The sequence below is a fragment of the Amblyraja radiata genome, chromosome 13 (assembly GCF_010909765.2).
Source record: "Amblyraja radiata isolate CabotCenter1 chromosome 13, sAmbRad1.1.pri, whole genome shotgun sequence".
Lineage (NCBI taxonomy): Eukaryota > Metazoa > Chordata > Chondrichthyes > Rajiformes > Rajidae > Amblyraja > Amblyraja radiata.
In genome coordinates, this window is record NC_045968.1 from 44,295,030 (window position 1) to 44,321,701 (window position 26,672).

General features: G+C 40.0%; 1 protein-coding gene across 2 annotated transcripts in view; it reads right to left on the reverse strand.

Moving 5' to 3' along the window:
* pls1 (plastin 1) overlaps nt 1-26,672 on the reverse strand; it is a 76,485-nt gene that overhangs the window by 17,758 nt on the left and 32,055 nt on the right. The window contains exons 2-11 of one of the 2 annotated variants that reach the window (XM_033031905.1): nt 24,094-24,198; nt 23,174-23,337; nt 16,498-16,627; nt 12,043-12,175; nt 10,013-10,094; nt 9,353-9,518; nt 8,707-8,849; nt 6,409-6,501; nt 6,134-6,326; nt 3,711-3,731 (exon numbers count right to left, since the gene is read on the reverse strand). In XM_033031905.1, the coding sequence (XP_032887796.1) occupies nt 3,711-3,731; nt 6,134-6,326; nt 6,409-6,501; nt 8,707-8,849; nt 9,353-9,518; nt 10,013-10,094; nt 12,043-12,175; nt 16,498-16,627; nt 23,174-23,337; nt 24,094-24,163 (1,195 nt within the window). In that variant the 5' untranslated portion in view covers nt 24,164-24,198. The remainder of the gene's footprint in view (nt 1-3,710; nt 3,732-6,133; nt 6,327-6,408; nt 6,502-8,706; nt 8,850-9,352; nt 9,519-10,012; nt 10,095-12,042; nt 12,176-16,497; nt 16,628-23,173; nt 23,338-24,093; nt 24,199-26,672) is intronic. The other variant, XM_033031907.1, reaches the window with a different exon arrangement.

Below are 26,672 nucleotides of genomic sequence, written 5' to 3' on the forward strand. Positions count from 1 at the left end.
GTTAACTAAGATTTAATGATGCATTATTTGAGCAATTGAAAAAAATTCTAAATTCAGAGGTTTTATTTTAAATCTGATGTGTTCTAAATCTAATCTAAAATAAGGAAATTATAAATCTAATTCTCTTATTCTATTTCTCCAAAAGGAATAACTAGTTAAAGTTAAAAGTCAAACTTAGAAGATTTTGAAAGAAAAATGTATTACATAAATAAATAAAGCATTTCATTGCCGATACGAGGAACTGCGGATGCTGGTTTACAGAAAAATTCAGTGCTGGAGTAGCTAAATGTGCCAGGCAGCATCGCTGGAGAACATGCATAAGTAACGTTTCAGGTATGGGCCCTTCTTCAGACTGATTATGCAGGCGGGAAGAAAGCTGGAAGAGAGGTGGAGATGAAACAGTCTGGCAAGGTAGATGCGGGGTTAGACAAAGGCCAGAGATGAAAAGACAAAAAGTACAAGTAAAGGAGATAGGGACAGAAGAGGTGCAAAGAAGGGAATATAAGTAGAGGGGCAGTGGAGGATGCTTAAATGGGAGAAATGGGTGTGCATCTAGGTGAGGCACAAGGAAGAGAGGGGAAAGGGAGTTGAAAGAGGGGGAGACGGGAAGAGAGGAAAGGGTGTTCATTGTGTAGGGTTATCCAAAAGACCTTTAGAACCAATTTGCTATCTTTGAAAAATGTGTCACCATGGTAAGGCAGGAAAAGGGACAGCCAACTTGCAACCAAACTCCAATAAACAGCATTGTTGACAATTACCAAATAATGTGCTTTGTAAAATATATTGACAACTAAATATTATTTGGGGCACTGGGGATGGGAAATCTATGATACAGGAAAAAAACACTTCAGCCCATTGCATCTGCACTGGTTCAGAATAATTTGCCAGTCTAACCTCACCCCCCAGCACTAAGGCAAAGATGTATAGGTTGCTGCTCATGTACACATCCAGCTACTGTTCCAATGTGGTTTCTACTTGCAACCCTTGCTGATGCATTCTTTCATCATTGGATACAATCTTTGCAACATCTCACTGGCACAATCACATCTTCTGTATAATGCATGACCAGAATGGCTCTCATTGCCACAGAATCACTTTACTATTTGCTGAACCAGGCAAACATGATTCCACAATCTTTGAATTCACAAGTGCTACCAATCAAGCCAGAGCTACCACTTATGTTCAGTAGACATCAATCATTTTATTTTAAATCACATTTTTAAATAAAGGGACATTTAGCAGTGGGAAGATAAAAGTGCTAACTTACGATCAGGTAAGTATTTTCAATGACAACTGGTACCAATTTGCACTTCCATAGTTTAAGGTGGGGTGTAAGAGGTTAGATGGGAACAGAGGAAGAATTATTTCCACCGAGTGTGTGGTTGGAATTTGGAACGCATTACTTGAGAATGTGGTGCAGGCAGATACTGTACTCCTGTTTTTAAGAACAATCTGAACAAGACTTAAAATGCCATGGGATTGTAGGCTTCAGACAAGTGCAGTGGGCCAAAAGGGCAGTTTCTGTGCTGAATTACTCCTGAAGAGAGTATAATGAATTAACTACTTAGATTAAGTTTCTATAATGCATCCTTAATTTTAGTTGTATATTGTGTATAGTTTCCTCATTATCAACATACCGCTGTACAACAGCATGTTTCATCCAGTGTTGTGTGATTGCATATCAATAATTCAACGTCAAGAATGCTTCCTACAGTGCATTCAGAAAGTATTCAGACCTTCATTTTTTCCACATTTTGTTACGTTACACACCCTTATTTTAAAATGGACTGAATTCTTTTTTTTTTTTTGATCATCAGCTACACACAATACCTCATAACATAAAAGCAAAAACAGGTGTTTAGAAATTTTTGGACAGTAATTAAAAATAAACTGAAATATCACATTTACATAAGTATTCAGGCCCTTTGCTGTGACACTCAAAATTGAGTGCATCCTGTTTCCATTGATTATCCTCGAGATGTTTCTACAACTTGATCGAGTCCACCAGTGGTAAATTAAATTGTTTGTACATGACTTGGAAAGACACACACCTGTCTATATAAGGTCCCTCAGTTGACAGTGCATGTCAGAGCAAAAACCAAGCCATGAAGACGAAGGAATTGTCCGTTGACTTCAAGAGACACAATTGTGTCAAGACACAGATCTGGGGAAGGGTATAAAACAATTTCTGCACCATTTCAGGTCCCGAAGAGCACAGTGGCCTCTGTCATTCTTAAATGGAAGAACTTTGAAACCACCAGGACTGTTCATAGAGCTGGCCGCCCGGCCAAACTGAGCAATTGAGGGAGAAGGGCCTTAGTCAGGGAGGTGATAAAGTACCCGATGGTCACTCTGACAGAGCTCCAGAGTTCCTCTGCGGAGATGGGAGAAACTTTCAGAAGGACAATTACATCTGCAGCACTCCACCAATCAGTCCTTTATGGTAGAGTTGCCTGAAGCCAGTCCTCAGTAAAAGGCACATGACAGCCCACTTGGAGTTTGCCAAAAAGCACCTAAACAAGATTCTCTGGTCTGATGAAACCAAGATTGAACTCTTTGGCCTGAATGCCAAGTGTCACGTCTGGAGGAAACTAGACACCGCACATCACCTGGCCAATACCGTACCTATGGTGAAGCATGGTGGTGGCAGCATCATGCTATGGGGATGCTTTTCAGCGGCAGAAACTGGGAGACTAGTCAGGATTGAGGGAAAGATGAACTGAGCAAAGTACAGAGAGATCCTAGATGAAAACTTGCTCCAGAGCGTTCAGGACTTCAGACTGGGGCAGAGGTTCACCTTCCAACAGGACAACAACCCCAAGCACACAGACAAGACAACGCAGGAGTGGGTTCGTGACAAATCTGTGAATGTCCTTGAGTGGCCCAGCCAGAGCCCAGTCTTGAACCCGATCGAATATCTCTGGAGGGACCTGAAAATAGGTGTGCATCGACGCTCCCCATCCAACCTGACAGAGCTTGAGAGAATCTGCAGAGAAGAATTGAAATTACCCAAATACAGGTGTGCCAAGCTTGTAGCGTCATACCCAAGAAGACGTGAGACTGTAATCACTGCCAAAGGTGCCTCAACAAAGTACTGAGTGAAGGGTCTGAATACTTACGTAAATGTGATATTTCAGTTATTTATTTTTAATTATTTTGCAAACATTTCTAAACATATGTTTTCGCTTTTTTATTCTGGGGTATTGTGTAGATTTATGATTAAAAAATAATTTAATCCATTTTAGAATAAGGCTGTAACTTAACAAAATGTGGAAAAAGTGAAGGGGTCTGAATACTTTCCGAATGCACTGTATCTTCCCGAAACTGCTACTGTCAATAAACAGGTGAGCTGCCACAATGAGAAGAACATTGGCGACATTGAAAAAAAAACTATACACTATATGATGTCTTATATCATTCAATGTTTGGTTTCCATTCATTTTCAAATGGCTTTGAAGCCCCAGAACATTTAAATTGAATGTTTGCTTTGTAACTTGTTTTGATTTTTTTTGCACATAAATGCAAGCACAGATTCATGAAAACTCCTCAGCCAACACCACTCAACAAAACTAGAGCAGTTTCCAGGAAAGGCATCAGTGAAGAACTCCTGGAAACTGCCCAGCTACCAAAGCAAATGAACCAGTGTAGAAATTCATAAAGATGGTCTGAAAGAAAGACCAGAGGACTTGGAACAATTCGTAAGACTGTACCTACAATGGGTGGGGTCAATTCTGTGGTCACCAGAGCAGAATCAGAAGGCAAAAAGAAAGCAAAACAATGCAATCTTTGAAACAATAATACATTTATTAATCCAAACATTCAGATAATCCCTTCATCAAGCCACCATAACCTATTTGTGGATACAAAAAACTGCAGATGCTGGTTTACAAAAAAAAAAAGTGCTGGAGCAACTTAGCGGGTCAAGCATCATCTCTGGAGAACATGGCTAGGTGATGTTTCGGATCGGGACCCTTCTTCAGACTGAATTTGTGACTGGCTGTGTGCTGTTGTGCTGGCAAAACGAGCTGCTGTAATGCTAAAATATTTCAAAGCACTGCAAAGAACTAAATTATTAAAGTACTCAAAGTGCATTAACTCATAAATTGTGTGATGAACAAGAACTGGGTAGCTTTAGTTGCTTCACCAGCATGAATGAGGTGAACACTGACATTGGCTGCAGTGAAGATTGTTGCCTCAGGACATCGGAGAATATTCCCTCTTCCAGACTAAATGGTACCAGGCCAGTGGACCATCATGGAACATAATATTAGCTGAATATTAAGATTACAACAAAGAACAGTGCCTCTAACAATGTAGCACTGGAATGTCAGAACACATTGCTTAAAGTTTCTGATTGTGGTTTGGCAGCCAAGTACTTAACTCTTAATGAAATGGTTATAGGGATTTTTCGTAATTGAGATAATAAGTTTTGAAACCACTTTCGACAGTCAAGGTCTCTCCAGTTCATCCTGTTCAACCAAAATACGCAAGGAAGTTTTAACACCAATGTGCATGTGGTTGAAGGCAGGAATGGCCTCCATTTTAACGAGATATTCAATGTTTGGTTTTAATTGAAGGCCAACTTGGATAATTGTTTTTTTGACATTTTTTTTCCACAAATCTAAAAGACCGTCAACCATGCAGTTTTATCATTCATTTTGTTCACAGACTACTGGCCATTCCTGTTAATTGCTAGGACATACTAGGCAGTGACACGTGATGGTAACATGGTTGATGGTTATTTTAATGCTGATATGACTTCACGCATGTCTGCATTGTTGCCATTCTAATTTCAATATAGATGCATGTGCATGACAAGGAACGTTGATTTAAAGCTTGATTTAATTCAGAGATACAGCAGGGAAACAGGCCCTTCAGCCCACCAATTCCGTGCCGACTAACAATCATCAGTACACTAGTTCTATCGTATACACTAGAGACAATTTATAGGTCAATTATTCTCTAGACCTGCACATCTTTGGAATGTGAGAGGAAGCCAGAGCACCCAGAGAAAACCCACAGGGAGAACGTACAAACAGTACCCATAGTCAGGATCAAACCCAGGTTTCTGTGGCTTTTGGGCAGCAACTCCACCACTACGCCAGCCAAAAGCACCCATTTTTGATAAGCTGTCCCTCTGCACCCATCGGTGATGCTGGCTCCAAAGGGTGAGGAGCACCCAACCATCGACTCATGGCCCCAGCACCCAGAATCACCTTGTGTCAAAGGTTTCAAAAAACGGCTGAGATGGTGATATTTAAAAAGCCATTCAAAGTAATAAATAATTTTCATTAAAATCCAAAAGGGATGTAGGCTCTAACAAATAAATTAAAAAAACATTAAAATACTGTAAAATAACAGGACAAAAGTAATACACTTGAGTTTTGCCAGAGCTAGCCACGTCACCATGGAGCATGCCACACCTTCTAACCTGCCTTCTCGTCAAGGACAGTCTCTTTCCAGATACAACTTGAGCATTGAAATAGTCTCAACAGCAAAGTGAGATCCATGCCTTTGGTGGATGGAGGCAAACAGCAGCATCACTTTAGTGTGAACAGGATACTGCACACAAAGTGGTTGCGCTGTGTGCTATGTCACGCAGTGTTGCACACAAAGTGGTTGCTATGTGTACCATGTCACGCAGTGTGCACACAAAGTGGTTGCTATGTGTATCATGTCATGCAGTGTTGCTTTATCCCATTGGTTATTGATTGCTTATCTCAAATATGCAATCAGAGTTTTGAATTTCTTACATTCTCATTTATTGCTTTCCAAAATATACAACTGAAACATTTAGAGTCTGCTATAGCCTGAGCTGCTTGCTATCTAACCCACTGGTTCCATTTTATATCTTGGAAACACTCTTCGGATCACCTCTTATATTTCTGATTTCCCGGGATTACTACCTTAGCTTGTGCAACACTGTTGGAATTTCAGCCTCCAAGTCCAGGTATCTTTAAGCAAATCTATATATTGACTCAACAAATATATCCTTCATGAGACCCAAAAATGCCCTCAGTGTTCCAGATGAGCTTTGTAAAGAATAGAAACAAGGAACTGGAGTAACTTTTTCCCCCCCGAAGTCACTGTTCCAGATTTTGCTATATAAATGTCCAATATTCAATAATCATACCTTCCAACAAAGTGAGGTCGTACTGATTGTTTGTTTTGTGCATTCCTGGATACTTGTTGAAGAGATTGGCTACAAAGGCAAGGTTGAGTTTGGGATTCCCACTGACAACATCAGCTGGTGTGACGAACTGTCTGCAGCCCAACTTATCAGCTTGCTGTAACATGCATTCTGCCCTTCTAAAGTCATCCTTTTCCTGCAAGATCGTGAAGAGTGCAATTAGATTTCAAAACCATTACCTTAAAAGGAGAGAAATGCCCAATTAAAGGAGAACTTACATTAAAACCAGCCATATCAATCTCGATCATCATTTCACTTCCCTCTCCACTGGCTGCAATCTGATTCAGTAAATGGAAATAAGCCTTGGAATCCTAAAAGAAGGACATCGGACCAAAGTTGGACTTCGAGGTTAAAAATCACACTTTACAGTTTAAAAAAGAAGACAGCTATTTATTCTAAAAAAGAGAAATTCTGGTCACACCAATAAATGTTACCGATCTTTTGCTTGTAATATTAATTGTATGTATCTCTCCTGATAAAACATTTTGTGTTGTCCGCACATTAATGATAAATTCATCAGCGCGGTGTAGCCCGTGATGCTTTGTGCATGTTCGCACAATTCATTCTGAGGTTTTCTAAGCAAATCGGGATAATTATTGTGAATTTTTCTCATTGTCTAAAATATTGATAATGAACCATTATGAACGGGCGGGAAAGTGGAACAGCAGTAGAGTTGCAGCCTTACGGCACTTGCAACGCCAGAGACCCAGGATCGATCCTGACTATGGGTGCTGTCTGTACGGAGTTTGTACGTTCTCTCCGTGACTGCGTGGGTTTTCTGAGATATTTGGTTTCCTCCCACACTTCAAAGACGTACAGGTTGGTAGGATAATTGCCATGGTACAAGTGTAAAATTGTCCCTAGTGTGTTTAGGATGGTGTTCTTATGTGGGGATCGCTGGTCGGTGCGGACTCGGTGAGCCGAAGGGCCTGTTTCCGCCCTGTATCGCTAAACTAAACCCAATTTACCAGAATGATCCCGACCCACCTCTATCCCGAGCTAAAAATGTCCTTTGCCGGAAAGAATCATAGCTTCCTATATTCATTGGCTTGCTGCCTGGCTAGGTATCATGTCAGGATGCAGTCTATCCTGTGATAAAGTTTTTCTTTTCAAGGATAGGACATGAAACTCACCCTATTTACGTGACTTCCTCAGTTGAGGAAAAATGAAATCCAACTTTTAAAATTGCTTGACAGATTTATATAAATATATAAATCATGTCATACGTAATTAATTATACATGATATACATACACACACACACACACACACACACACACAAATTGTAAATTATTACCATGAATGCAAAATAAGTAATAACCTGATATCCAGGAATAGTGAATGAGGTTTTAGGTCAACTTTCCCTAAGTTAAGGCTGCTAAAGCAAAATAGAGACAACTAAAAAGATCAGAAACAAACGTAGGCCAAATTATTGCAGAACTTTTAAAACCAAAGCCTGAACCCAACCCCTCGAGTCCTTTTTCTTCCTTGACTTTATTGGAAGGCATCGGTGATTGTACAGTAAGGAGGGGCAGTGAGTCTAGAATGAACTCATTCTAAAAGTGTGTAGGAATGAACTCTGGATTAGTCTGAAGAAGGGTCCCAACCTGAAACGTCACGCATTCCTTTTCTTCTGAGATGCTGCCTGACCGACTGAGTTACTCCAGTATATTCTGTCACTCATTCTAAAAGGTTATGGGAAGTCTACTTGTAGAAGTAAAGAACTGCTTCTACACAATGCTGGTTTACACAAAGTTGGTGTAACTCAGCAGATCAGGTAACATTTCTGGAGAACATGGATCGGGGACTTTTTTGGTCAGGATCCTTCAGGCTCTACTTGCTTAGTTCTCCCACTGAATGCTGCATAGCAAAGGAGGGTACAATTAGTATGCCGACTCATCCAAAAAGTTGACGTTTAAAGATAAAGTTGACTGTGAGAACTATAGGCAGATGACAAGAGATTGTTCAATCCTTGAAAGTTTGCTCAACCATGTTAATGATACTCTTTTCCAGTGCGCTTCTCTCAATAAATATTTGTACCAGTCATCTTTTCAGAGATGCTACCAGCTAGTTGGAATTTACTGTGCCAGATTATCAGTGTGAAGAATGGGTTTTGGCTCAAATTGGACTTTTGAGTAATTAGCTCTCTATCCTGATAACACACAAAATGTTCCTGCCAAGCCAACCTGGAAGAACAGAGCTACCTCACACAACAGAATCTAAGAATCACCATGGCACAGAAGGAATCCATCTGGTCAATCATTGTGCGCTAGATCTCAGTCACCCTGTTCCTCGGATCTTTCTCTGGACCCCTGCAAATTATTCTCCCTCGTGTCTTCCAATTATCTTTCAAAATCTCCAATTTCCACTATATGGATAGGAAGAAAGTTTGATCACTGCAACTCCATGCAATGAAGTTTGTCTTTACGATGCAAAATTTTAAACTCTGCCCTTAAACCAAACATGTAGATTAAATTCAGTTTTAGTGGTATAAAAGTTCAGTGAAAATACTGATACCTTAATGTCTTGACTGAAGTTGGTGATTTTTTTATACTCTGCGTTTTTAAGATGGTAGTTGATCCAACGTAGAAGATGATCTTCGGGCGAGAGTTTCAACAGCGCCTCTAGCTCCTCACCTTCCATTAACAGACCAATAAGTGCTGGAATCAAACAGCCAACAGCATTAATATAGTGCAAATTCAAAAATGGTATGTGCACAAAAGCTTATCACACACATAACAAAATCATATTTAACATGCAAAAAAAAATCAGAAAAAATGTATCCGATAATTATGAATGACTTTGGTTACCAAACAGACTATAATGTTGGAAATGACATTTTCAGCATAAAAATAACTTATTCACTCTCACGTACTCCTCAGTACTCAACTCTCATTACTAACATGGTAAAGTTATTGAAAAACTTCTTCAAGGAGACAGCCTTGTTGTGCCAGAGTGTTTGCAGCAATGATAAAGCCATAAATGAATGTCTTCTCATCAAGCTTACAGCACTGGGAATGCATGATCAAAACATGGAATTATGCAATATCCCTTTGGTTTTTGATCCTGCACAAAACGATAACGCTTATCCCATCTAGCACAAGCTTCCTTTAGAGTACATATCTGACATTGTCAGATGAATCTATGCGCACCATCCACTCACCTTCATTCCGAGTGAGCTCAATATCAGCGAACAGGCCGATCTTTATGATCTGCCACAGAAGGCCCAGCACCAGGTGGTGTCTCCCTTCCTTGAGATCTTCTGCACCAATGTTCACAACAGTACAGCCGATAGCAGACGCAGAGTTCAAAGCGAGGTTGAGATTTTCCTAAGGGAGAATCAATTAGGATCCCAACAAACATAATGTTATCAAAACATCAATGCTATAGGTGAAATACTCATTAAGCAAGAACAAGATCCAGACATTTCCTTGGAATGGTCTCCTAAGATTTCTTCTGGTGCATCACTATCATGGAGAAAAAATAAACACAGCAGACAGTGAAGCAGGAGGGACAAAAGAGAAAATGTTGGGGAATTAATTGACTGATTGAAAGAAACAGCAATGATGCAGGCCTTTGACCCAACGTGTTCACACTGACCATCAACCACCCGTTCACAATAGTCTACATTATCTCATGTTCTCATTCACTCTCTATACATTAAGGATAATTTACTGAGGCCAATTAACCTACAAACCCATTAGAAATAAGGCAAGGGAATCATAAACTGAAATTAGGTGGTGCATTACCCACAGATACAAATGAAAGTAGCAGAAATCATTTCATCCATGTTAAAAGCTACAGTTGGAAGGATTGTACTCACAGAAATTGTGAATTGAGTCAGCTTCTTCTTATTAATTACTCGCTCATCAATTGTGTCCGGCTGGGATAAGTTTATCATTTTGCTAAACAGGGAAACAGATGTTTGATAGGAAATTACATTATAAACCAAAGTTGAAATCTCCATCTCAACACCAAGTACCATTGATGCAAGTTCAAGATTTACTTCCCAGAAAGTGTGCTCATGGCACATATGTAGGAGGCACAAGAATCTCAAGAATGTCACCTGGACTATTGAAGAGAAAGGACCTCTGATCTTCAAACAAAGTCCCTCTCCATTCTGCACATTCCTCAAATCAGAAGCTCCGAACAACAGTTACAAATGAATGTTGATGTCTAAGCCTCCTGATGACACTGACATGTGGGCCATTAGCAGAGTATTGTTGGATGACGAGGTGGGAAGGATCAGGGAGAAGCAAAGTCAGGAGCAGCTCAAGTTGAGTCGAGGAAACGGGCAATGAAGATAACCAGGAGGGTCGAGTCGATGGTATGGAGGAAGGGGATATTTGATCTGACAAGGGGCGATTAGACGTAAATGTTGCCGCAATGGAGACGTGTGGCTTTTAATCCTCAAATAGTCGCTAAAGGAGGGGCACATGCTTCTAGGCTCACTAATCGTCTAACTAATCCTCAGTTAAATCCCCTATTTCCACATGGAAAAATTATGGAATCTGTGTTATAACATTTTGATTCTTAGCAACTGGGTCAGTAGCATGTGTTTACCTTGCACGCTGTGAAATTCCTGTTAATTCAAGGTCTAAATTTCTGTGTCTATTTTTAATTATCTCAAAATTAAACCTTATCCATGAAAACATATATGATAAATACAAAACAGTTCATGGTTTTCTTTGCATTGTTGTCTAGTCTGGACATATACAGGATTGTTATGTTAAGTCTATACATTCAAAGTGTTCCAAAAGCAACAGAAGCATTCGTGGCCTCTTTGAACTGTACACCTTTGTGGGGCTGATAAAAATGACTAACCCCTCAGTACTAGTGGCAGCGGCACCTTTGATCCAGTCCTTACCCACAAAGCCCTTGCTTTGACTTCACAAAGCCTCAGTGCAACCCTTAGCGTGTACAGTCCACCCTCATTATTACAGATCTGTTGATAATGGATATAGATTGTTGCGGAAGGAGCGTCCCCACGGTAATTAGACACCACCGTCTCTTTCAGAACACAGGCTGCAGGTAACCCCGTGTGGCAGGGTATGGAAATTGACAAACTGCTTCTATCGACACTAATGCAATGATACTCTATTAACGAATGTAACAAACAGCCTTTAGCATTTTTAGCTTGCAATAACAAAAATACATTTTTAACTATTAAAAATAATTTGTATTTGAAAACAACTCGTTCTTTCACAGAGTGACCGCTCAGTGGTTGGAACGAATCCCTTACTGTTACAGCGGACAATCGGCAATAATGGACACCATTTTCCCCCCCTGGGATCCGTTAGGGTTATCTGTACTCCTGCAGCCTGGGATGTGTCTGATCGCAGCCAACCCAAAACATCAGCTATCCGTACCTTACACGGACACTACCTGATCATTAAATTTGTCCGGCACTTTGTATAAAGCAGGAAATAGTGACTACACTAAAACCTATTTTTAAATCTTGCATTCACTTGCGGCATCTCATTCTATAGGTGGTGTAAAGAGCATCTTTCACCGAGTTGATGCTCTTTCAGCAGCCCTCAATGTGTGTCTTGTTATGGTCCCCTGAGATCAGAGGCTGACCATATTGAGACATTCATGTGCCTGACCAGCCTAGGAGCAAAGAAACAGCCCAGGATCCCCACTGCCACCCGGTCCCTCAGCAACCCTCCACACAATAAGACATCTGAAGGCTAGCTGATCAAAATAAACGTCAAGCGCTACTCAGCAAATCTAGCTCGAGCAAAGACTAAGACTGTCGTTTAAAACTAGAAAATGCAAAACTAACATCTCAAGCTTCAATATGGTTTTATTTTTATCATCGCAACCAAGAAAATAAGAAATTAAAAAAGTTACCATAGGAGAATTCCATCACCAACAGCACTGAAGAGACGATCATGATTATGGTCCATGGGAATCAAGTGTTTGCAGTCAGGATCACCTTCCAATGCTTTGTTGATCCAATTAACAAAAGCAACCTTTTCTTCCTCTGGAATTTAATATATTCAGTCATTTCCAGTTATGTACATACAGCACAGCAATTAGTGAGTTGTACAGAACAGAGTCATGTGAAGTAAAACAGACAAATATCTTTGGACAAAATCACATTTTATAATGGTCATGGGACTGATACACAACAGGGACACTATGTATACACAAGTCCAGGTTGAGAAAATAACCTCAGACCTCAAGGCCAAAAATACTGCCAATGAATCAAGACAGCAAATAATATCGTTGAACATTATTCCTCACAAAATGTAATCCAATATTAATCTAACCAAATAATAATCTAATCCAACACTACCACTGCATCAGGTATTAGTTTATTTCTATTCACTTGAGAAAACTACAGGAAACAGTATTAATCATTTCTCACTCCTGCAAAAACAGTGGGGAAAAAATCCTATTAGCTTTTATTAAATATATTATACATCACATAAATGCCCTTCCATTTTTACTGAGGATCCTATATTTCCAAGAATATAGCTTTAATTCACAAGACGCTGCAAACTATTTGCCGTACGAGCTACAAAATTGTGCAAATCAAGATGCAAGAAGCTTCAATGTTTTTATAAGTTCAGAACATTGTCAAACACAAAAGAAACATTTTTGCCACCTGGCTCACATCACTTGTCTCGGTTATGAGGTAAATTATTCTAGTTTATAAAACACTACTTCGGAGAGGCTACGCCTATTATATTACAATGTACTAGATATTCAATCCTAGCCTGAAGAGGGAGCTGTAGTGTCTTTAAGTTGTCAATGTATGTTGAGCTGGAGGCATTTCCCATTTTGTATTTTTTTTTACATAGGCAAGAACACTCCCACTAGCACAATGCAAAATTCAAAAGGCTTGCCTTTTAATTCTTGACAATTACTTCTTCGGACTTTAAGTATCTTGGAATTTATTTATTTATTTTTTATAAAGAGGGCCTTTTTCTCTTAGTTAGACTATGAGACATAGGAGCAGCAGTAGGCCTTTGGCAAGTCTGCTCCTCCATTCGATCATGGCTGATCTATTTTTCCCTCTCAAATCCATTCTACTGCCTTCTCACCGTAAACTTTGACGCCCTTACTAAGCACCAATCTGTCAATCTCCACTTTACAAATACCTAATCACTTGGCCTCCACAGCCGTCTGTGGCAATGAATTCCACAGATTCACCGCAATCTGGCTAAAGAAATTCCTCCTCATCTCCATTATAAAGGCACATCCTTTTATTTTGAAGCTGTGCCCTCTTTTCCTAGACTCTCCCACTACTGGAAACACCCTCTCCACATCCACTATCTCGGCCTTTAATGTTTAAGAGACGAGAAGTTAAAGAGAATAACTTTACTTCATTGGGCACTTTACCATTTAATACAGTGAAGAGGAAAAATTAAGAGACAGGGCAGTTCAGATGCAGGAATCCTGAGCAAAACACAAAGTGCTGGAGTAACTCAAGGGCAGGCAGTATCTGTGGGGGGAATGGAACTCAGCACATCAATCCATCTGATGAACAGTCCCAATACAAAATGTTGGCTATCTATTCCTTCCACAGATGCTACCTGACCACTGAGTTTGTCTGGCACTTTGTATAAAGCTGGAGATAATGACTACACTAAAACCAACTATAAATTATTTCCTGTAGACATAATCTTGTCGTCTGCACGAGTTCAAGACCGAGTGGTCAGGTGCTTCACAATGATTTGACATACCAAGAAATTGTGCTTCTTCCTAATTTTAAATAGAGATTTTAGGCTTATGTGCTCCACAAGTGGTCACAAAACACACTGTGCCCTCTCACTAATACTGCCTTGAGTCAGGGATGTATATACCAAAGCACAAAAGGAAGAAAGAAGAAAATGGCTGGCTCCTTCGTGGAATTGGTTGACACAAGTGTCGAGAGTTGGGAAAAGTGGGGAGGGAGACATTCCTATTGATGTAGGGGATGTGTTGGCTCAGATATCCAAGAGGCTAGTTCCTTCAAAATTAAAAGTCAAAAATACCTTTGAGTTCATTTTTGAAGGACTACTGATTAGGTTGCTCAAGGCCAAAATAAATCAGGTGGCTGGTTGCAGAATTGTGTCTCCAATTGCTTTCACAGAACAGTACTGGAGCAGGCCCTTCAGCCCCTATCAAATGTCATGCCAAATTAAACTAACCTCGTCTGAGGGCATGTGATCAATATACTCCCTTTTCCTGCATTCCCATGTACCTATACATAAAGTCACTTAAAATGTCACTAAGGTCAACTTAAATGTTTTTATAATATTCACCTCAACCATCTCCTCTGGCAGCTTGTTCCATATATCCACAACTCTGTATGGTCACCCTTCCAGTTCACATTAAAACTATGTCATCTAGTTCTTGATTTCCCTTCTCTGCGTAAAAGACTTGGCATTCACCCTATCTATTCCATAATTGCCTTTGAGAAGACAGCCACAATATGAGAGGGGGCAGGGACACAGTCTATCTCACAAACCAGACTCCCCACCATTGACTCCATCTACATTTCACGCTGCCTCGGAAAAGTAGCTCGCATAATCAAAGACTCATCCCACCTCAGTCATTCCTCCTTCTACCTCCCATCTGGCAGAAGGAACAGAAGCTTGAAAGTGTGCACTGCCCGACTCAGGAACAGCTTCTTCCCCTCTGTTATTAGACTTCTGAATAGTTCTTCCATAAGCTAGTGCACTGTCCAATTCACCTTTACCCATTGTGGAAAATTGATTTTGTCTATACAACCGATGTTCTACAATGCTGAGAACTATATTCTGCACTGTATCTTCCCATTTGCTCTACCTATTATACTGGAGTTTGACTAAATTGTGTTTAGGTAGGGTATATCTGAGCAGTTTTGCAAAACAAAACTTTTCAATGTGCCTCAGTACACGTCACAATAATAAGTTTAAAGATAATAGATTTTTTTCCCTCAAATGATACTAAAAAGAGAAATTCTTGCTTTTTCAAACATCCAGTTAATTAATATTTTAGCACAGAAGGGGGTATTGATGAATGCAAAATAGGTACGTGTAGGTACAGTCAGAGGCTTTACCAGAACTGTTCACTATTGTGGTCAACATACCCTTCGCCAACATAACTTTATTCAATACATTCCAATACCGTCTTAGATTCTTGGATCTATCCACACACACTGAAAATATTCACTTTCTCTGCTATGAATGCTATCGGCAAGTACAATGATATTTATTACGTCATACTCCAAATATCCAGCACAACGTCACAACCAGTCCACCAATGTAAAAAATAACAAAAAGAAAAGCTCAATACAAGACTAAAATATTTCAGAAACAGTCTCCTTTTGCCACTAAGGTGAGCCATTGCATTAGGCAAGGCTCGTAATACTGTGGTATCACAAAATTAAAATGATTCATAAATGACAAAGAGTTAATTTCTTCTACTGGAAAGATCACAGCAATAAGAGATTTTACATTCAGAATCAATACTACAATAGTGCTGCAGCAAAGGAAAAAAAAGCATTATTCTCAAAGCTAATACCAAGAGATTAGAAGGTACAATTAACTCATTGATTATTTATGGAGTTCAGACAGACTTCCATAGAGGCACGTGTCTTTTTTAATACAGCACATAATGTGCCCATAAAGCTGGCCAATAATAATCATATTGGAAAATAAAAATCATATTTCCATAGGTAAGTATAACAAAGAGAATTCAAAACAAAGAGAATTAACCACTTTCCATGAGCTACAAAAATGCTCAATTAAATTTCCCCAGAATAAACTTCCAGATGCTGTAAATGTGCCCCCGACATGACTTGATGAATTCCACAAAACACACTGCTCGGCTGTTTATCATTCAACCACAGCTTCACTTATCTTCTCCTCCTGTATACTGTGGCAGACAGTGTCATCATCTTTGGCTAAAGAGAAATCTCCGAAATCCCCTGTAATAGAGGTTTCTTATGTATTTTCAATGTCCCAGAGGCTGTACATAGACAAAAATAAATTGTGCAACTATACATCTATAAGGCGTGCTTACACATTGCAGGGAGTTGTGGGTTGTGGAAGAGAGAAAAAGAGGGGGGTGGAAAAAAAAAAAAAAAAAAGGGAGAGAAGTAGAGGTGAAACATTTGGAAGGCATTTATACAAAACAGAATGTGTTTCCATCAGATTGCACTTGCAGTGGGATCCCTTTGGCCAACACCAAAGAGTCTCATTACATCATTTAGACATAGACCTTCAGATAGATCCTGGGAAGCAAAAGTGCCAAACTACTGCCCATCCCCTCCTCCAACATTGATGGATGGACACATCAAGGAACAAAATTCTTGAAATTCCTAGCATGTACCTTGATAGGAATGCTGGGTCCCTTCACTGGATCGATCAGACAGGCCACCGATAGCACAAATGCCCTCTTTTTTGTTGATGACTTTTCGAAAAGTTTTGCTGATCTCCTTGTCTTTGAGATCGTGAAAGACCTGAAATTAAAATACAGAAGTCGATTTGGTAGCGTCTATCTGGAGCAATAATACAATGAGTAGCAGTGATGAATGAAGATTCATTCAGTTTTATTTTTAAACACTTAATTAACAGATAAAAATTAGGAAATATTGTTTGATACAACGCTGCAAGATAGTTCCAAAACTTCATTATTTAAGCCTCTCCACTGTCTCTCATACATAATTTCTTCAGTCTTTCCCATGTCTACTCAAAGCCTTTCCATGATAGTAAATAACACTTGCTGAGAATTATTTGTTAAAATCAAACTACTTTCAGTCAGGATGGAAATCAATTTGTTTAGGAAGGAACTGCAGATACTGGTTTAAACCCAAGATAGACACCAAATGCAGGAGTAACTCAAACAGCAACTCTGGAGAGAAGGAATGGGAGACGTTTCCGGTCGAGACCCTTCTTCAGAAATCAATATGTTCCCCCATTCATCTGTAAGAAGGGTTCATGCAAATTTGAATCGATAAGGATGACATATGGTGGAGGTCCTTTCTTTATTACTGTCCATGAAATAATCACTGGAAAACAAGTGCAAACAAAACTCCCTCTTCTTGCCAGAAAAGTTTCCCAACTTCAGAGGCGGAGGCGGAGGCAGTGGCAGAGGCTTTAAGTGAACATCTGAGACACACAGATAAGATGAACTTTGAAACATAATAAATATATAGGCTTTTGAATGAACAGCACAGGAATAGGCGTTTCAACCAACGTTACATTGGGCAAGTGAAGAAAATGCAAATGACAGCAAAAGCGATGTCCCACGGTACGAGTTCATTCAAGAACTCTCCCGAATTAAAAAACAAAAAATCAAACTCGTGTTAAGCACGTAGAATGTACGTAGCGGGTACGTCGGAGCTCGGGGACGTCTCTTAGTGGCTCGTAACGCTAACTGCAGGTACTCGGGAAACGCAGTAAGCTCGGGAAGACTAGTGAAGATTTTTCAACATGTTGAAAAATGTCCACGAGAGCCCCGGGTACCTACGAGCGGCCATTACCGTAAATCTCCGAGTTCGAATCAGGGCAAACTCGGGTGAACTCTTGCATGAACACGTACAGTGGGACAGGGCTTTTAATCTGAAACTTGGTGACAATGTACCCCATCGCAGGCAGTGCCTTTCAGGTACCTTTCATTCTCAGAGTAAAGAAACATACCTCAGACATGCCCTTTAAATTTCTACACCAAGGCTATACCCTCTAGTATTTGGCATTTCCACACTCGGAAAAAGATTCGGACCACCTATCCCTCAATTTTACATACTTCCAGCAGGTCTCCATTCAGCCTCCGACGCACCAGAGAAATTGATCCAACTTTGTCAAACTTATCAATATAGCTAATACCCTCTAATCAGGTAGCCTTCTGGGGATCCTTCCCCCCCCCCCCCCCCCCCCCCCCCCCCCACCCAAAGCCTGCACACCTTCCTGTAAACAGATGATCAAAACTGCATACAATACTCCAAACAAGGCCTAACCAAAATGTTATAAAGCTGCATCATGATTTCCTGACTTATACTCACTGCCCCTTCCAAATGGAGGCAAGCATACCATACGCCACCTTTATCACTATCTACTTGTGTTGCCACTTCGAGGAAGCTATAGTCTTGGAACCATCTGTACATCACTGTTGTGAAGGGTCCATTAACGGTTTGTTTTCTCTTTACATTTGTCCTCCCAATATGCAACACATAATATTTGCCTGGATTCATATCCATCTGCTATTTCTCCACCGATATCTGTAGCTGATCTATATTCTTTGACAGCCTTCTTCGCTTTCTGGTACACCACCAAATTGTGTCAATTATAAATCTATGAACCAATTCATCAACATTTGTCCAAGTCATCTGATGTATATCACAACAGGTTTCACTGGTCAGACCTCCAGCTAGAATAATATAATACTCTTCCACCACAAGCTTCCATCTTCTAGGAGTAAGCCAGTTCTGAATCTAAACTACCAAGTCACCATGGATCCTAAGCATCTTAATCTTCTGGATGTGCTGACCTCAAGAGACCATGTCAAATGCTTTACTAAAGTTCATATAGAGATGGCATCCACTGCCTCCCTTCATCACCACTGCGGGTTTGTAGGTTAATTGGCTTCTGCAAAATTGCCCTTTGTGTCGGAATTGGATGAGAAAGTGGGATGATATAAAACGGATGAAAATGGGTGATGAATAGTTGGCATGGACTTAGTAGGCCAAAGGGCTTGTTTCCATGCTATATCTGCAAACGGAACTAAAATTAACTCTCATTCTTCTGTTTAAAGAACAAATAAAGCCAAGTAAACTGTAAACAAGATGCACATGATAATAATAAGGAAAGAACAGAATGTTCCAGGATAGAAAACCAAATGATTGAAGCCTTTGTCTTCACTACCTAATTATGTATTAGCCAATCATAACTTTTGTTTCCTACCAAGGAGAAAAGAAATTGGAGAGCGAAAGGGCAGTAAAAGGGATTTCAATTTTAAAGCTTTACATTTCATTGTGATCATATTCATTTATGTTGATTGGATCCAACCACACAAAAAGTTTAAACATAGAAACCAGGTTCTGCTGACACCAAGTAAAGAAGAATCACCCAGCAAACATAAGAAGGTGTAATTGCCACTACATGCCAATGGGTTTACTGATAAATTGATAACAATTTATTGCAAAGCACTCAGAAATGTCACTTACTGGTACCTCCCACTATGGCTATAGATAATGCAAATATCTCTGCAAGGCACCTATGAATTTCTTCTCTACCACTCAATGTCCGAGGGTTCACTTCGTGAGCTCCTGGACCACCTTAATGTTCTTTAAGATCGCTAGCACCTCTATTTTTGTAATTTGAATATGGCCCAACACATCACGACTTTTTCCCCTCAAATTTCTTTGCTTTCATGACCGCCTCAATAAATGCCCTTGAAAAACACTCATTTCACACCAGGCCCACCTCCTGTGGCTCAACATAGACAACCACGTTTATCCTTAAGGGAGCCACTTATTGTCTCACTTTTAGCCTTCTGCTCTTAATATTCCCATAAAATCTCTTGGGATTTACATTTTTCTTGTCTGCCAGAGTTATCTTGACTTCTTTTTGCCCTCCTCATCTCCCTCAAATGTACTCATACATTTCTTGTAGTCTTTAAGGGATTCACATGATCACAGATCCTGACACACATGGGACATATTCCTCCTTACTGTCCAGAAACTCAATATCCCTCATCAACAAGGATACCTTAAACCCACCAGCCTCTCTCTTCACTGTAACAGGATCATGCTTTCACTGTAACAGGAACATGCTATCCCTGAACACTCCCAATCTCGCCTCACTTGCCAAATGTCCCTTTACATCCAAACATCTCCCAGTCAACCTTTAGTTTAATTTAAGAAGATAAGACACAACATGCTGGAGCAACTCAATGGACAGGCAGCATCTCTGGAGAGAAGGAATGGGTGACGTTTTGGGTAGAGACCTTTTCGGACAGAGAGTCAAGGGAGAGGGAAACTAGAGATATGGAAGGGTACAAAGAGCATGTAAGGTGTTAAAAGGACTTATCAAAGCAGACGATGAACAAGGAAATGCACAGTGGTACAATGGTTCACTTCTACTTTGATCCGTCTTTCCATATCTCTAGTTTATCTCTAGTTTCCCTCTCCCCTAATGCAGTCTGATAAAGAGTCTTGACCCAAACTTCACCCATTCCTTCTGTCCAGTGATGCTGCCCGTCCAGCTGAGTTACTCCAGCATTTTGTGTCTATCTTTGGTGTAAACCAGCATCTGCGGATCCTTAGGGGTCACAGTTTAAGGATAAGAGGGAAGTCTTTTAGGACGGAGATGAGAAAATCATTTTTTACACAGAGAGTGGTGAGTCTCTGGAATTCTCTGCCACAGAAGGTAGTTGAGGCCAGTTCATTGGCTATATTTAAGAGGTAGTTAGATGTGGCCCTTGTGGCTAAAGGGATCAGGGGGTATGGAGAGACGGCAGGGATGGGATACTGAGTTGGATGATCAGCCATGATCATATCGAATGGCAGTGCAGGCTCGAAGGGCCGAATGGCCTACTCCTGCACCTATTTTCTATGTTTCTACGTTTCCTGCACATTTAGTTTAAATAGCGTGGAAGCAGGCCCTTTAGCCCACCGGCAATATGGCACCAGAGATCCCCGCAAACTAACACTATCCTGCACATTAGGGACAATTTACCGAAGCCAATTAACCGACAAACCCATACGTCATTGGAGTGTGGGAGGAAACTGAAGCACCCGGTGAAAACTCACACAGATCACGGGGAGAACGTACAAACTCCGTACAGACAGCATCCATTGTCGGGATCGAACCCGGATCACCGCACTGTAAGGCAGTAACTCTACCGCTGCACCACTGTGTCACCAAACCACTGCTAGTTCGTGTCGAATACCTTCAAAATCAGCTTTGGCCCAAGTTAGGACTTCCACTTGTCGACCAGCTCTATCTTTTTTCACCAAGTCTATTGTAAAACTAATAGAATTATGGTCACTGGTCCCAAAGTGATCCCCACTGATACCTCTATAATCTGCTGTACTTCATTCCCAAGCAGGAGATCCAGTGCTGGGCCCTCTAGTGGCACCTCGATAAGAAATCATTTCTGGACACCATTAAGAAATTCCTACTCGTCCAAATGAAAATAGAGAAGTTTTATAGGATAGGGAAAGTTGCTGAGTGAGTAACTCCAACAAGAGTACCTCAGCAAATTTCATTGTAGTAAATAATAATTTAAGCTCTGTAGGGATGGCTGAAGATAGAGTGGAGTAACTCATCAGGAGTTGCTGGAGTAACTCATCAGGTCAGGCAGCATCTCTGGAGAAAAGGAAGTGATGACATTTTGGGTCAGAACCAGCATCTGCAGTTACTTCCCACACATTTCGGCTGTAGGAATGGTTATGAGTTTGACATCACTTCCAAATTTAGCTCAATTAACTTTAATGGATCAGACTTTCTGTAGATAGCTAGAACATGTACATTGCTACATGCCAGTGGTTCCCAACTCAGGAATATGTGCAATGGTCTCACATCCTTAAATAAAATGCTGGTGTACTGAAACATTTATTGAGTGGAGGAGACACGTTTTAAAAAAGCATGGAGTTCAAGTTGGACTTTGATTCAACACATTACACAGCATTAACCAGGGACACATTTTCAGGCTCAAGTACACATATTTCTAATCTAGTTGCCAAATTGTTTCCATTACTATTTCAGAGATAGCCTGAGAAAAGCAAGCCAATTCATACCAAATCAACTGGCAATGTGGTCACTGGCAACTTGCCTGGCCCCGCCCGAGTTCAAATAAATCCCATGTAGTGTAAACTTCCTTTGCATTGTAGACCAGGGCAGAATGTTATTTCTAATACAAACATTAGTGCTTTGAACAAAATGTGCTCTCACATTCATTCGGAGAAAAACAAAAATTAATTTGAGAGAAACACCTGACCTTAAGAGGTCCTGGCCATTTTTCTATTGTTACCGAACCCAGACAATCAAGGTGCAAAACCTTCCTTGCTACCCCTACCCTTCTAAAGCTTTTATGAATGGCGATTCTGATTAACAGTAATTTTTTGATGGGGTTGTGCCAGGGGAAACAATGGCAAGGGCATGAATGGATGCTATTTATTGACAGGACCTTTTTAGCAAGGATGAAATATACCCAAAGTCTTCACTTGGTACCAACATATATGAGGAAGACCAGCATTGACGCATTATCCAACATAGAATAACAATAATTTCTTAGATGGCACAGAACACAAGTTTATTATGAAGATATGTGATAATATTGTAATTCTTTCTCCAAAGGGACTTTAAAATTGGCGCAAGTTTTAATTTCTCATTCACAGGCTCCCCAAAATGTGTTCCGTTGAATTCATCAGTCAGAGTGATACAGTGTGGAAACAGCCCCATCAGCCCAACTCATCCACAACAGCCAACAATGACCCAGCTACACTAGTTTCACTTGCCTGCGCTTGGTCCATATCCCTCCAAACCTGTCCTATCCATGTACCCGTGATGCTGCCGAACCCACCGAGTTATTCCAGCATTTTGTGTTGTTTTTTTGTAAACAAGCATCTGCAGTAATTTGTTTCTACAGGTACAATAACAACATCTAAAATACATTTGAACAAGCACGTGGATAGGAATGTCAACAGGATATGGGTCTAATATGGGACAAGGTTAGTTGGGAATTTTGGTAAGCTTGGGTGAGTTGAGCCAAATAATCAGTTTCCATGCTTTGTTACTCCTGCACTTATTGTTAGTCAACTGACTACAGGAACTCACCCCCAATTGTAAGCTAACAGCAAAAAAGAATGAAAGGAGAATTTGTGTGAATGTGTGGGAGAACCAGTTGCAGGGATTAGGAAATGGGAAAAAGGGGGAAATGGCATTACTCTCTTGGGAACTGAGATGTACTTGAAAGGCCAAACAAACTCGTTTAGTGTCACTTTAAGTTTATAACAAGGAAGGCAGAATAAGCAAAGGCATAAATGAATGCACAGGTCACTCACCAAAACAAACTCATCAAAACTAATCCTTCCATCCTCAGAACGGTCTCCCACGGCTAGAATTTGTTCCACAATTTCACGCACTTTGTAACCAGGTAGCGGATGATTTGCTTCTTTAAAGAGATCTTGAAGCTCATAATCACTGATATAACCAGAATTGTCAAGATCTGTTTTTTTTCAACAAAAACAAAAGCCAAAGGTCTTCAAATATCAATACTATTTCTCAAAGATTATTTATACATTTATTTACCGAATACATTAATGAATTTAGATAAATCACAAGCTACTTCAACGTCATGCCAAGGATTACACTTGCTTTGTCATGAAGAATTTTGCACATTAAAATCAATACGAACAATGACATTTTGATATGTGATGAGAGGAGACCAGGATGCACGTTAGTTCATTTGGAAAATTGTCGAGCTTCTTAACATTGTAGAAGATAATTCTACCAACACAACACCATCCATCCACATCACCAGAATTACAAGGGATCTGGAAATCGGTGTGATAATTCAGATAACATGCAGTTCTGGTTGCCCCATTGTACAAATGATGTGGAGGCTTTGGAGAAAATGAGGAAGATGTTTACCAGAATGCTACCTGCATTAGAGGGTATTAGCTATGCAGAGAGTTGTGACAAATTTTGATCGTTTTCTCTGGTGTGTCAGAGACCGAGGGGAGACCCGATACATGAATATTAAATTATCAGAAGTTTACATTGGGTAGATAGTCAGAATCTTTTCCCTCAGGGTGGAAATGCCAAAGATCAGAGGGTATAGCTTCCAGGTGAGAGGGGTGAGGTTTAAAGATGTGGGGGTGTTGTTCTTTTACATGCAAGCAAAGAAGATTAGTTCAACTTGACATTATGTTCAGCAGAGTTTCTGTGCTGTTCTGTGTTTTATAGTACTCCAAAGCTATACCTATTTTATCAAAGGCTTCTTTCATTTCTTCCAGCTCCTCCCGAGAGATCTGCGTTGTGTGGTTTTCCATCTTTAGCAAATCTGGAAGTTCCTCTGTGTGGTTTCCTAAATTTGAGCAGAAGATCAGTTCAATGACCCAAACTTTCTGAAGTGGGGATTAAACAGGCTACGGTGAAACCTGTAAACACGAGAGACTGTAGATGTTGGAATCTTGAGCAAAAGAACAAAGTGCTAGAGGAATTTAATCAGTCCGAAGAAGTGTGCAGAACCAAAATGTCATCTGCCAGTTTCCATCATGCCTGACGCATCAAATTTCTCCGGCACTTTGTTTTTTGTACATGAGACCTGGTACTGTTTTGAAAGGGAGTGTCTGTTAGTTTTCGATTGCAGGACTGTTACTCATACTTGGGTGTTGTTGATAACCTGTACTCTGTTTCCTTTCCAATGCTTCCTTATCCAGAAGTATATTTATGAAACTGCTAATCAACATGAAGCTACAATTTTGGACCTTAAAAAGCTCCTTCCGTGAAATTATCGTACAGGTACGCGAGGAAAAACATGCAAAAAATTGTACACAAACCTTTCATTTCCATCATCAACTTTATGCCATTGTAAATCCCCACAAATTAAACTGTAACTCGGAAAAACCAAAGCAAATCACCAGCAGTAATAACTGATCAACAAACCCCCAATTCAACAATGCCACCTGACCAACGTGTCCCAAATGTTAACTCACAATGATCTCACAATGTTTCTTGTTGCCATTTGTAAGCAGAGCAGTCATTGCGTATCTGTTTGGGTTAAGTAATGCGAAAATACTATCCGCCCACAACGTTTATTGAGCATGCAACAAGACAAATTTGGATGGATTATAATTCCAAATTGGCATCTACTAACTTGATGTTATGGTGTCCACCAAACTTGATGGCTCTTGATGTTGTGGTGTCCACCAAAACACAAATGTTTGTTTGCAGCTCCAGAAGGAAGCGAACAGATAAACAAGATGTCTGCATCCAATAAGGTCAGCTTTGATCTAATTATTTTACATTAGTAAAATTGATACCTTCTCCCTCCTAGTTGTGTGGATTAAAAAAATGGCACTTTCCATAATTTCAAAACGCTTTTTCTCCCCAGTAAAATAGCAAATAAATACTGATATAGATATACCATCTAACACTTACACAGGTTTAAATATCTTGTGGACATGGAAATAAATGTCAAAATGATAATTAGCATAAAGGTGTAGAGTAAACATCAGTCACATCTTTAACTTTAATCCACAATAACCTTTGTAGATTCTGGAATGTGACAGCATTATTATTTTTTAAATAGCCCTCTTAGCTCAATTTTCAGATTGCTTTTGTTTTACACTGTTTATAAGGGCATCATTTAAATCATAAAAAGTTTAAAATCAAAAATTGAAAAGATTTACATTGCCATATTGGATATTGTGCTTATTCAACATAGTCAGGGAGTGGTCGGAATGAATTTTCCACAAAGCCATTAGTAAACGTATTTGAGCAGCCACTGACAATTATCCTATTCTACTCATGATACAGGAATGTTAGTTTAAATTTTCATGATTAATTCTCATTGCATCCATTAGTAAATTATATGATGCACATTTTCTTTCCAACCCATAACAGTGTGTCAGAATTGGCCTCCGTAGAGTTCCCGACACGAATGAATCAGAGTTTTGCTCCTCAGCAAGGAGATTGTTTTAACAGATATATGTTACTTAACAAAAACATCAACAAATCACTACAGGTCTTCATAAATCTGTCTCCTTCACTGTCAGTGAGGGCCAAACAAATTGGAGGAACAGCACCTCATATTTCACTTGGACAGCTTACAAACCAGCAGTATGAATATTGATTTCTCGAACTTCAGGTAACTCTTGCTTTCCCTCCATTTCTGTCCCTCCACCACCCTAATTCTCTGACTAGTTTTACTGTCCTCCTGATTAATTTTACTGACTGTATGTGTCACGCCACCTTCCTGTCAGTTAACTCTACATTTTCTGTATCATCGTCTGCTTTGATCTGTCGTTTTCACACCTTGTACTTCAATATCTCTAGTCTCCCTCTACCCTGTCTCTCAGTCTCAAGAAGGGTCTCAACCTGAAACATCATCCATTCCATCTCTCCAGAGATAATGCCTGTCCTGCCGAGTTACTCCAGCATTTTGTGTCCATCTTCAGTGTAAACAAGCATCTGCAGTTCCTTTTGTGTCTATCTCTAGTTCCTTCCTACACATGAAATTGTGAGGAGCTTGACAGAACTTACCAGCAGCAGATATGCAAGGAGATTTATATTCACCTGACCATTCATTTGAATTTGATACAAAAAAGAAGTCTTTGAGTTCCAGCACTCTCGTCCAAGATACAAAATGGCTATTATTAACAGCAGCAGCATTTCACACCATTGGTAATCTTTTTTAAAACAGGCAATTGCTTGTTTGATACCGGAGTTAAAGTGAGACAGAACATCAAGGCTCAAACACCAGCATTCTCCAAACACAGAACATTTCCTCAAAATATTGCTGAAAATTAAAACGTTTTCAGGAGAAACACATCATTA